The 12,808-nt window shown below is 38.4% G+C and overlaps 1 protein-coding gene across 1 annotated transcript in view; it reads left to right on the top strand.

The window, feature by feature from the left end:
- N4bp2 (NEDD4 binding protein 2) overlaps window positions 1-12,808 on the top strand; it is a 56,909-nt gene that overhangs the window by 26,404 nt on the left and 17,697 nt on the right. Inside the window, exons 8-12 of the mRNA XM_090343691.1 lie at window positions 608-693; window positions 1,202-1,247; window positions 3,228-3,418; window positions 6,861-6,979; window positions 12,533-12,662. Coding sequence (XP_090199817.1) covers window positions 608-693; window positions 1,202-1,247; window positions 3,228-3,418; window positions 6,861-6,979; window positions 12,533-12,662 — 572 coding nt within the window. The remainder of the gene's footprint in view (window positions 1-607; window positions 694-1,201; window positions 1,248-3,227; window positions 3,419-6,860; window positions 6,980-12,532; window positions 12,663-12,808) is intronic.

Here is a 12,808-nt window from a genome sequence, read left to right as displayed (position 1 = left end):
TTATCACTTGAACCACAGATTCACTTCTAGTTTTGTTTTTTTGGGGGGTGGAGGTTTGTTAATTGGAGATAAGACTCATGAGCTTCCTTGCCTGGGCTTTGAGTTATGATCCTCAGATCTCAGCCTCCTGACTGGCTTGAATTGCAGGCATGAGCTACCAGTGTCTGGCAGAGGATTTTAGAAGTAATTTGAAGAATATTTTATATAAAGTTTTGTATCTATCTCATATATATTGATGTTTTGTGTTTATCTCACTTTTACTTGTACATATGAACTTCTTTTAATCCTCTGATACGTCAAGCAGGTATATGTAAGGCAAGAATTAGTTTCTCTGAAAAATCTGAATCAATGAAAATGTATATTAAATATATTGAGACTAAGGGTAATGAATAACTGAAACAGATTTAAATGAAATTTTGTACATTATACCAATCAAGAAGCGTGAAAACATTTACATAATACAGAAGTATTCCAAGAGGTTTAGTAATTAGAAATGTTAGTAGTTAACAATACAGATTACTTTTGTATGTATGCTAATTGACTATGTTCTGTAAAAAGTATGATGAGTAATGATTATATTTTCTTTTCTTTTTCTCTCCTTCACAAGGGTCTCTAACAGTTGAGGATTGTGTGGTTCATATAGATCTCAATCTGGCTAAAGTGATTCATGAAAAATGGAAAGAATCTGTAATGGTTGGTAGGCTTCTCTTTATGAAGAGCTCACTTTGTTTACGTTGTTACCTTTGTTTTGCAATAAAAATCCGCCACCATGTCAAGTTTTATCAAGTTTTAACTTGAGAGAGAGTGAACGTTCATTTACCAGTTCTCACCGATTATCACTTGTTTTCTCTTTTTAGAAAGTTTCTCTCTTTCTAGAGAGTTCAAGTTACAATTAGTGATGGAATTCTATGTGGCAGTAGATTTTTTTGGTTTAAGAAAAAATTAGTTTTTTATTCTCCAAAAGACTGTGATACTAATTGATTAAATTTGAAATCAGTTTTGAAATCAATCAAGAGCTCTATATGGAAAAATATATGTAAAGCCCTGCTTTATATTTTCATTTGTCTAATTTTATTGTTTTACTTACTTAGTATAAGACTAGCTTGCATTTGTTCAAATGTACAATAAAACAATGCAACCTTGTAACCTATTTATCATCATCCCCTCCTTTGCCAATCTCCTGCTCTACATTTTTGTTTAGGAGCGACAAAGACAAGAGGAGGTATCTTCTGGCAAGTTTGTGCAAGGTAAAGCATGTATTTTTACTTTTAATGAAATGTCTTGATGTCAGATCTTAGTGTATCCTTCCTTTTTGTGTGTGATTGCTCCAGTAGTGGGACTTGAATTCTGGCCTCATGTTCTTGCTTTTTTTCATTGGTGACTGAAACTTTCCATTTGAGCCACACTTCCAAGTTTTGTGTGTATGTTTACACATATACTGGGGCTTGAACTTAAGGCTTTGTACTTTTGCTAGGCTTTCCACTCAAGGCTGATACTGCTTGAGCCACACCGCCACTTTCAGCTTTTTGCTAATTCGTAATGAGTCTCTTGGATTTGTCTGTTCTGGCTGACTTTGAAGCTCAGTTCTTAGATTGATGCTTCCTGATTACAAGTGCTAAGTCACTGGCACCTGGCTTAATTCCTTACTTTGAATGTCACTCAGAATTTGTTTGTGCGCCTCCAGTAAGTAATAGATTTACTAAAATATTGATCTTGTCAGTCTTTGGAGTAGCCAGGCAGAGAAGAACACAGCAGAGCTGTGCCAATTGCTTATTTCCACTGGCTGGAACTTCTCTGTCCACCAGTGTCCTAAATATATTATGTCATTTTTTTTGTGTGTGCCAATCTTGGGGCTTGAACTCAGAGCTTGGGCATGCTCCTTGAACTTTCTCAAGGCTAGTGCTGTGTCACTTGAGCCATAGCATCACTTCTGGCCTATTCTATCTATGTGGTACCGGGAAATAGAACACAGGGCTTTGTGTATGCAAGGCAAGCATTCTACCATTAGTCCATGCTCCCAGCCCCATGATGCCATTTTTATGTCCATTTGACATGAAAAAGAATAGGAAGCTTCGAGTTGATTTATAGTTATGTCTGTATCATTGCTCATTGTATAGTCCTATATTTACACATCATTTTTATGCATTTTAAAATATCAGAGTTGTATTATACTCTCAAATGGAAGAGTTAAAAAAAATCATATTTCAGGCCAGGTGCTAGTGGCTCACGACTGTAATCCTAACTACTCAGGAGGCTGAGGATTGTGGTTCAAAGCCAGCCTAGGCACTAAAGTCCGTGAGACTCCTTTTTTTTTTTTCTATTTTTTTTTTAAATTTTATTTTCCTGCCAGGGTGATATACAGGGGGATTACTGTTACATACATAAGATAGGGAGACATTTCTTGTCGAACATTGTTATTCCCTCCCACATTTTTCTTCTACATTCTCTCCCCCGGCCACCCCCCTCTCCCAAGTTGTAAAGTTAATTTCCAACATATTGTCTTGTAAGTATCACCATTTCACTGGTTCACCCTTTGTCCTCTATCTCACCATTTTGTTGCTCCCCTTCCCTTCCCTAATTTGAATAAATGTATATACAATACACAAGGTACCAAAATCAGATATAGTGACAACAGGGGATAAATCATAGGGGAAAAAAATGAAAGAAAAAAGAAAAAAACTTTACATAATATAACAAAAACAACAACTGCAAAGAAAAAGCTCTTTTTTTCCATATTCTGTGAAATTCTTTTTTTTTTTTTTAGGTTTTTTTTTTTTTTTTTTTTTTTTTTTTTTTTTTGCCAGTCCTGGGCTTGAGCTCAGGGCTTGAGCATTGTCCTTGGACTTTCTCAAGGCTAGCACTCTACCACTTGAGCCTCAGCACCACTTTTGGCTTTTTGCTATGTGGAGTACCGAGGAATTGAACCCTGGTCTCTGTGCATGCTAGGCAAGCACTCTACCACTAGGCCAAACTCCCAGCCCCTGTGAAATTCTTATCTCCAGTTAACCACTAGAAAACTGGAAGTGACTCTGTGGCTCAAGGTGGTAGAATACTAGCTTTGAGCTGAAAAGCAAAGGGACAGGAACTAGGCCCCCACCCCCCCCCCAAAAAAAAACAAAAGCGAAATCCAATTTCTTTTATCACTGTAAGGTAAATGTAACAGTGAATAATGTTTAATTTGTGCATTAATTAATGAGGATGTGACACCGTTTATATTGCTCTTGTAGATACTTCTGTGGTTGAACATACTGAAAGTCCTGAACAAAAATCATCTCAGAGAACTGGAAAAAAATTACTGAAGACTTTAGCAGTCCCAGAAATGCTACCTTTACTGGATCATTGGAATACTCAAACTAAAAAAGTTTCACTGAGAGAAATAATGTCAGAAGAAATCGCCTTACAGGAAATGCATGATTTGGTATGAGTTAGTAAGATACTAAACTGTTGTCTCTGACTCTAGTTGATTGTGTGTTGTTTACTTTGTGATTTTCATTACTTCTGTGTTTCCAAGTTTGGACTTCATATTTAAACTGATTGAAGTTAATGTCAACTCTGAAAAATGTTTTTAATATCAGAAGCTGGAGATTTTTGCTTCTAGGTTGATACTCTTTCATTTTGCAAGTGATCTGAAATATTGTTCTTCATTCTTAACATTTACCTTAAAATTTTTTTTTTACTTCTAGAAAAATGAAAGAGAATATTTAACTATAATTTTATATATAAGTTACTAATAAGTATTAGTATTACTAATAATAATGAGTATTTGGTTATATGTACCCATCTCTGAAACAAAATTTGTAGAGGAAATTTCAGAAATTTAAGAAGTTGAATTCAAAAGTAAATATTCCTTTTTTTTTTTTTTTTTTTTTTGGTGCCAGTCCTAGGGCTTGAACTCAGGGCCTGAACACTGTCCTTGGGCTTTCTTCTCAAAGCTAGCACTCTGCCACTTGAGCCACAGTACCACATCTGGCCTTTTCTATTTATGTGGTACTGTGGAATAGAATCTGGGTCTTTGTGCATACTAGGCAAGCACTTTATTATTAGGTCAAACTCCTGGTCCATATTCTTCCTTTTTTAACTTTCCAATTAAAGTTCAAGTAGAAATCAAATCTTACTTTGAGTTTTATTTACTTTTCTTTCTTTCTTTTTTTTTTTTTTTTTTTTGGCCAGTCCTCGGCTTGAGCTCAGGGACTGAGCACTGTCCTTGGACTTTCTCAAGGCTAGAGCTCTACCACTTGAGCCTCAGCACCACTTCTGGCTTTTTTCTATATGTGGTACCAACGATTCAAACCCGGGTCTTCATGCATGCTAGGCAAGCACTTTAACCAGTAGGCCAAATTCCTGGCCCTTACTTTTCTTTCTTATTTTTTGTTGGCCATAGGCCTTGAACTCTGGGCCTGGGTACTGTTCCTGAGCTCCTTTTGCTCAAAGTTAGTGCTTTACCACTTTGAATCATAGTTCCACTTCCAGTTTTCTGGTGGTTAATTGGAGCTAAGAGTCTCATGGACTTTCCTGCCCAGGTTGGCTTCAAACTGCAATCCTCAGATCTTAGCCTCCTAAGCTCCTCCAGAGTAGCTAGATTATAGGCATGAGCCTGGCTTACTTTTATTTCAACATGCAATTATTTTAAGACATTGACATAAGTAAATTTGATTTCTTTTCCATTTCATCTTCTGAAACGTTTTTTTTTGTTGTTTTTCTTTTAAATTCTGACAGAATTATCAGATTAAATTAAATCAAAACAGACTGAATTCCCATGGTGCGTATCTATGATCTTTGCTACTCTAGAAGTTGAGCTCTGAGAATTGTAGTTTGAAGCTAGCTTCAGTATAATAATATTGTTGCCGCAGTTCTACTTCCAGCTTTTTTTTGGCAGTTAATTGGAAATAAGAGACTCTTGGAAGGGGCTGGGAGTTTGGCCTAGTGGTAAGAGTGCTTGCCTAGCATGCACGAAGACCAGGGTTCGATTCCTCAGCACTCCACATACATAGAAAAAGCCAGAGGTGGTGCTGTGGCTCAAGTGGTAGAGTGCTAGCCTTGAGAAAGCCCAAGGACAATGCTCAGGCCCTGAGCTCAAGCCACAGGACTGGCAAAAAAAAAAAAAAAAGCAACTCTTGGAATTTCCTGCCTGGGCTGTGTCTAAACTGCAATCCTCAGATCTCAGCCTCCTGAGTAGTTAGGATTATAGGCCTGAGCCAGCGCTGCCAGGCATGGCAGCCATCTTTTGCTTCTTATTGAAACCAAGTTAACTCTAACCTGAGCCTTGGATTCCAACAGACAGATTTATATTCTCCTTAAATTTGTGGGAAGAACCAACATCATGGTTCATGGACTCCAGCAACATTTCTTTGTATTCTCTATCGCTAGAACTTGAAAATGGTATGGTGGATATGACCTCCACCAGTGAACTTTAGTACAGTATCTCACTGTATTTCTTGTGTTGTTCAAGCTATATAGGCTGTCTTTCCATCTGTGTGATCTGGGTTCTAGAGTGTAGCCTCAGGGGACAGGTGTAAGATTGCAGAGGTCATACTTCTGCTGGAAACCCCACAGCTCTGGGGCTAGCTTCCTATCTGTATTGCATGCATAGCTCTGCCTGCCACCCTCATGTTCCTCAGGGTGACAGTAAGAGAGTTACTTGATGTTTTGGGGGCCTAGTGGTAGAGTGCTTGTCTAGCATGCATGAAGATCTGGGTTCGATTCCTAGGTATCACATACATAGAAAAAAGCCGGAAGTGGTGCTGAGGCTCAAGTGGTAGAGCTCTAGCCTTGAGAAAATCCAAGGGCAGTGCTCAGACCCTGAGCTCAAGCCCAGGACTGGCAAAAAAAAAAAAAAAAAAGGTTATCTTCTAAGATTTTCTTCCCATTTGAATTTGCACCTTCTTTGTACATTGTGGGTTTTGCCCATTGAGGAGAACATGGTTTTGAGGATGTTTGTAGCATCACAGCATGTCTAGGGGAGAAATTTCTCTCAGATCTCAGCACTTTTTCTCAGTCATTGGTTTGTTTTTATTCTATGGACACTGAAAACCTTTTTTTTTGGGGGGCGGGGTGAGTCACGAACTTGAACTCAGCCTCATCGCTGTCCCTAAGCTCTTCAGCTCAAGGCTATCATCCTACCCTTAAGCCAAGCCCCACTTCTCATTTTCTAGAGGTTAATTGGAGATAAGAGTCTCAGGTTATTTTGTGCCTGGGCTCACTTTGAACCTTGATCCTCAGATCTCAGCGTCCTGAGTAGCTAGGATTACAGGTGCGAACCACTGTACCCTTTGACTTTGAAAACCTGAAAACCTTTATTCTCCTCTTTGCTTTGTCCACCACGCGGCTCAGAACTAAATTGGTGGCCCTCTTTTAGCAGTTGTACAGAATTTTTTTTGGCTTGAGTATAGTGTTCTGACAAGTGCCTTGTTAGGAGATTTTGTTGTGTGAGGATGACAAAATACTTTGATAATGTTAGATGGATAGCTACACATACAGGATTCCTTTTATGTGTGCCTATTGTTTACCACAAAGTTCTTATGCAGTTTTTGGCCTATCTATAGATACTTATCTTGTCCTTTCTATATATTGTGACCAGATATATTGGTTGTGTATAGGTATTTGTGTATATATTTATATACACATACACATGTGAGTATATGTGTGATTGTATGCATAGGTATGTATTTATATACTTGACAAAACATGGGTATAAATAGTACACAACTACTTCAGCCTTTTAATCAGTGAAGAAAGTCTGTAATGTCTTATAAAATGTGAGTCTTTTTGCAACAAAATAACCAGCTTTTGTTCAGCAGTGTTTTTTTTTTCAGCAGTGTTTTATGTTCATCTTAAAGGTGCTTTTTATGTTTTCATTGTAGAAAAGGGAGACACTTATGTTTGAAAAGGATTGTGCCACTAAACTAAAGGAAAAGCAGCTCTTTAAAATATTTCCAGCCATTAACCAAAATTTCCTAGTGGACATTTTCAAGGATCACAAGTGAGTGCTAGAAGTGGAAGGATTGATTGTAGTTTCTACTGTGATATCACTGGTGGGATATACCGAGCTGTTACTTCTCTGATAAAAATAATGTGATGTACATAATAGAGGTGTACATAATACAGAAAGTGGGCAGTTTTGAGAACACATAATTCTTAATTTTTCTTACATATGTGCTAATATGTATACATGTGTACTTATTTTTGTGTACATATATGTATTTTATTTAAAAAGTTGCTTTTTAATGCACTGATTTTGTAGTTTTGTTGGTAATTTCTTTTCCTATCTGTACATAGTGATCTGCTCTTCTTTTTTTCCTTTCAAAAATATTTATACTGTTCTATAATAGGAAAGTACCATGAATTATTTAAACTTGCCTGTTTTTATGGACTTTAATACTGTGAGCCATGTGTGGTGGCTCACGCCTGTAATCTTAGCTACTCGGGAGGCTGAGATCTGAGGATCGCAGTTCAAAGCCAGGCACTAAAGATCATGATATTCTTTTTTTTTTTGCCAGTCCTGGGCTTGAGCTCAGGGCCTGAGCCCTGACCTTGGACTTTCTCAAGGCTAGAGCTCTATCACTTTAGCCTCAGCACCACTTCCGGCTTTTTTCTATATATGTGGTACCAAGGAATTGAACTCGGGTCTTCATGCATGCTAGGCAAGCACTCTACCTCTAGACCAAACTCCCCAGATCATAAGATTCTTATCTCCAAATAACCACCAGAAAGCCAGAAGTGGTGCTGTGGCTCAAGGAGCAAGGGCGGGTAGGCTTGAGCTGAAGAACTCAGTGACAGCACCCAGGCCCAGAGTTTAAGCCGTACGACCGACAAACAAAACAAAACAAAAAACTGTTAGAAAGATTGGCAGTCTAATACAGTGAGCATGTTTGGCACATGGATGAATACTATCTAGGATCATTACTACAAATGTAATAGCTAGTTTATATATGTATGTTGAAAACTTTCATAGCAAATGCAAGATTTCTTTTTGTTTTCCACTTCCTTTTCTTTTTTTTGCCAGTCTGGGCCTTGAGCTCAGGGCCTAAGCACTGTTCTTGAACTCTCTCAAGGCTAGAGCTCTACCACTTGAGCCTTAGCACCACTTCCCGCTTTTTTCTATGTATGTGGTACCGAGGAATCGAACCCGGGTCTTTGTTCATGCTAGGCAAGCACTCTACCACTAGGCCAAACTCCTGTCTCCCACTTTCTTTTTTAATAGGAAAAATTTCAAATAGACCTAGAAATTTTTATATGTGTGTATGAAGTAGAGACATCAATGAAGTTATATAGGTTTACCTTCATTGTTTTCCTAAGTGATTACAGGATGAATGTATTGTCTTAATGCACTGATATAAAATATAGCCAACTTCTTTTTGTTGCTTGTCTTCAGACCAGGTCTTCCTAAGTCCAAACTGGCTTGGAACCTGTCTATTTAAACAAAATAATTATATACATATAATTATAATTATAAATTATACATGTAAAAGTATATATATGTAGGTGCCTGGTTTGAACTCAGGACCTTATGTGTGCTAGGCAGGTACTCTAATACTTGGGTCCTTTTTGCCCTGTTTCTTCTTCTTTTTTTAACTGTAATACACACACACACACACACACACATACACACACATATTTTTTTTTTTTTTGTCTTTTCTTTTTTGGTGCTGGGGATCTAACCCAGGACGTTGCACTTGCTAGGCAAGCACTTTGCCACTGAGCTACATCCCAGCCCCTAGCCCCTTGCCCTGTTTCTTTAGTTACTATTATTTCTTTTTAGATAGGGTCTTGCTTTTTGTCTAGATGGCTCTTACTTAAACTGTAGTTCAGGTAACAATTTTGTGTGCTCCTTGCCCACATTTTTATTGATTGAAATGAGGATCTTGTGAACTTCTCATCTAGGCTGACCTTGAACTGTGATCTTACCAATCCTTGCCGCCTGAATAGCTAGGATCAGAGGAATGCTGGCTACTATACTGGCTTAATATCTATGTAGTTCTTTGAAGGTCCTTAGGTCTGGACTCAGGGCCTCATGCTTGCTAAGTAGGTGCTTTTTCAACTTTTGAGCCTTATCCCCCCAGCCCTCAATATATACTTTTTTTCTTTTCATTTTTTTGGTTGTTGTTGTTTGTTTTATTTTTATTTTTTTTTCCAGAGCTGGGGACTACCAGGTATGGGCTCTTCTGCTGAGCTAAATCCCCAGCCCCATTTTTTTTCTTCTTTTTTTATTAAATAATTTTTTTTCTTTTCATATATTTTTATTGTAATTAATAGAAGGATTACATTATATTCACCAGATAGAAGGTGCATTATTTCACATACATTGATACCCTTTCTCATGTCTTGGTCTCCATTTCCCTTTCCCCCCTTCCCTATCCAATTTCAAATAACCAAATATGCATTTATCCAATGTATCAGATAACAAAGTGAAATACTATAACAGTATGAGATAACCAAGGGGCAGCAAAAGAGATAAGAGATAACATAGTACATTAAGGACAACAATCACTCATTATATGGCTTTTGTTTTTATACCCTAGAGGTCCTTTCATTTAGCGTCATACTGTATGGCCTTATGTATCTAGGTTTTGCCCTATTGCAAATCTCTGCTCGGAGAGCCCAAGGTTTCTACTGATTATGACAAATGAGGGAAACCTTTGAGTCTGGCTTACTTCACTTAATATGATTTTTTTCTAAGTTTTTCCATTTCCTTACAAATGGGGCGATGTCGTTCTTTCTGACAGCAGCATAGAATTCCATTGTGTACAAATACCACATCTTGTTGATCCACTCATCAACTGAGGGACATCTGGGTTGGTTCCATATCTTTGCTATGGTAAATAGTGCTGCAATGAACATCATTATGCTAGTGGATTTAGTATGCCCTTGTTTCTGGACGGTTGGATAAATGCCAAGTAGTGACATTTTTATTGTGAATAATAGAAGGGTTACATTATATTCACCAGATAGAAGGTGCATAACTTCACAAAAATTGATACCCTTTCTCATGACATGGTCTCAATTTCTCTCCCACCCTCCCCCCCATTTTTTTTTCTTTTTTTTGTTGGTTGTGGGGCTTGAACTCCTGGCCTGGGCATTGTCCCCGAGCTCTTCAGTTCAAGGCTATTGCATCCCCTTTGAGCCACAGTGCCTCTTCCACTTTTCTTGGTTCACTGGAAATAAGAGTCTCATGGTCTTCAGTGCTCGGGCTGGCTTAGAACCACAATCCTCAGATCTCAGCCCTCTGAGTAGCTAGGATTCCATGCCTGAACCATTGCACCAGCTCAATATATACTTTTTATTGTCGGGATAATGTATAGAGTGGTTACAGTTACATTCATCAGGTAGTGGGTGCATTACTTCTTGCACATTGATACTCCTTTTCATATTTTGGTTCCTGTTTCCTTCCTTCCACCCTCTCCCAATCATCTTGTTTTCCTCCCTCTCCCTTGTTTCATATAAATAAATAAATGTATATACAGGTATATACAGTATACCAGGTAACGAAGTCAGATACAGTAACCACATGAGATTAACCATTAGGGGAAAAAAGAGAAAAGAAAAAACATAGTACATTAAGAACAATCATGAATATACACTTTTTTTTTTTTTTTTTGGTGAGTCATGGAACTTGAATTCCACCTGGGTTCTGTCACTGAGCTCTTCAGCTCAAGGCCTACCCTTAAGCCAAGCCCCACTTTCCATTTTCTAGAGCTTAATTGGAGACAAGTGTCTCAGGTCCTTTTGTGCCAGACCTTGATCCTCAGATCTCAGCTTCCTGAGTAGCTAGGATTACAGGTGTGAGCCACCTCGCTCCGTGCCTGGCAATGTATACTTTTGGTCATATATTTTTCCTTCTATTTAAACAAAGGTTAATTTTAATAGATACCTTCTTAGAAGCTTTTGAGAATCTAGTAATATGGGAATAGATTGGTTACTTCATCAGGATTTTCTCTCTACTTTTCCTCTCCTCCCTTCCTTTATTCTTTTCTTCCTTTCCCCCTCACTTCTCTATTATGGTAATTACTGGGGTTTGAACTCAGGGCCTTGTGATTGCTAGGCAAATTACTACTTGAACCATGTCTCTAGCCCACGTTTTTTGGTAGGAGTACTGGGGTTTGAATTCAGATTTTTACATAAAAGCTAGCTTTCTACTGCTTGAGCTTCTCCACCAGTCCCTATTTTCACATGGGTTATCTTTGAGATAGAATCTGTTTTATATTGAGACCTACCTGGGTGGATATCCACCTATGTGTGTATCTGCTGGGATACAGGAATGCATCATTATACTGAGCCATTGTGTTTTCTCTGAAGCTTTGGATGACAGATATGGGTTCCAGAGCCCAGCCATTGGTTAAAATGGTGTCTTGTGAACCTTTTTTTACCCCCCATCCTGGGGCGTGAACTCAGGGCCTGAGCACTGTTCTTGGACTTTCTCAAGGTTAGAGCTCTTTTACTTGAGCCACAGCATCACTTCCAGCTCTTTCTGTGTATGTGGTACCAAGGAATTGAACCCAGGGCTCAGATCTCAGCCTTCTGAGTAGCTCGGCTTACAGTATAAGCCACCAGCACTTGGTTTCTTGTGATCCTCTATGCCTGGTCTAGCCTTGAACCATGATCCCCCAGTCTCTGTCTCCCTAATAGCTAGAATTACAAGCTAGAGTAATCGGTGAGTCCGGACCCTCAGGAGATGGTTGATTGTCCCTCTTTATTTGCAAGCAGGTGGATGATCCTCTTAGTATGCAGTAGCTCTAGCTGCGTCATGGGAAGGAGGGTAGGTGGGCTCAGTGAATGTTACGTGTAATTGAGTGTACTTTTCTAAAACCAAAAATTCCTCAAGTAGTAGAGCTTGCTATTATTATCTTTTTTTTTTTTTCCCCCAGTCCTGGCCTTGAGCTCAGGGCCTGAGCACTGTCCTTGGACTTTCTCAAGGCTAGAGCTCTACCACTGAGCCTCAGCTCCACTTCTGGCTTTTTTAATGTATGTAGTACCGAGGAATCGAACCCGCGTCTTTGTGCATGCTAGGCAAGCACTCAACCACTAGGCCAAACTCCCGGCCCTGCTATTATTATCTTTAAATCACTTTACTGTGTGGAATAGCCTTCTTTCTCATATCTAACTGTAAACTAGTACTCATTAATTAGTCTTTTCCCATTCCCTTTTCTCTGCCCTTCCTTCCTTCCTTCCTTCCTTCCTTCCTTCCTTCCTTCCTTCCTTCCTTCCTTCCTTCTGTTTATTGAGACAAGTCACTTTGTAGTGCAGACTGATATTGCCTCAGTCTCCCAAGTGCTGGGATTTAGGGCATGTACCATCACTCCCAGCTTTGTATTTACTTTAAAATATTAGTTTGGGAAAGCCTCTTATTTGTTATTTACCCTCAGAACATTCTTGAATCTTTAAGATACATAATGAGCATTTAATTTCGAGGGGAAGACTTAATGTAAGCTAGTTTTAAAAATTCTTATAAAATGTTAACTTTTAACTTTTGTTAATGTCTCTGCATGTCTTTTATTTTCATTTATTGACTTAGTATTTATACTTAAATTTTTTGCAGCTATTCATTAGAACATACAGTGCAATTTCTAAACTGTGTTCTTGAAGGAGATCCTGTGAAAACAGTTGTAGCTCAAGAGTTTGGTGAGAATTCTGCTCCTCACACTGCACAGAAGTCGAAAGACAAAAAGGTAGGAGATACTTGTTTTCATGCTTCAATGAACTGTAAATAAAAATGTGATTTGTTCAAGCAATATAATTTAGTGATTATTTTGAATCACTTTGATTAGATTGGAAATTGAATAACTATTATCATGTTTGGTTTAGGTGATCTTTT

The sequence above is a fragment of the Megascapheus bottae genome, chromosome 13, assembly GCF_031878675.1.
Source record: "Megascapheus bottae isolate mThoBot1 chromosome 13, mThoBot2.hap1, whole genome shotgun sequence".
Classification (NCBI taxonomy): Eukaryota; Metazoa; Chordata; class Mammalia; order Rodentia; family Geomyidae; genus Megascapheus; species Megascapheus bottae.
The sequence above is the reverse complement of the archived record's forward strand: the minus strand, read 5'-3'. Positions and strand labels throughout refer to the sequence as shown.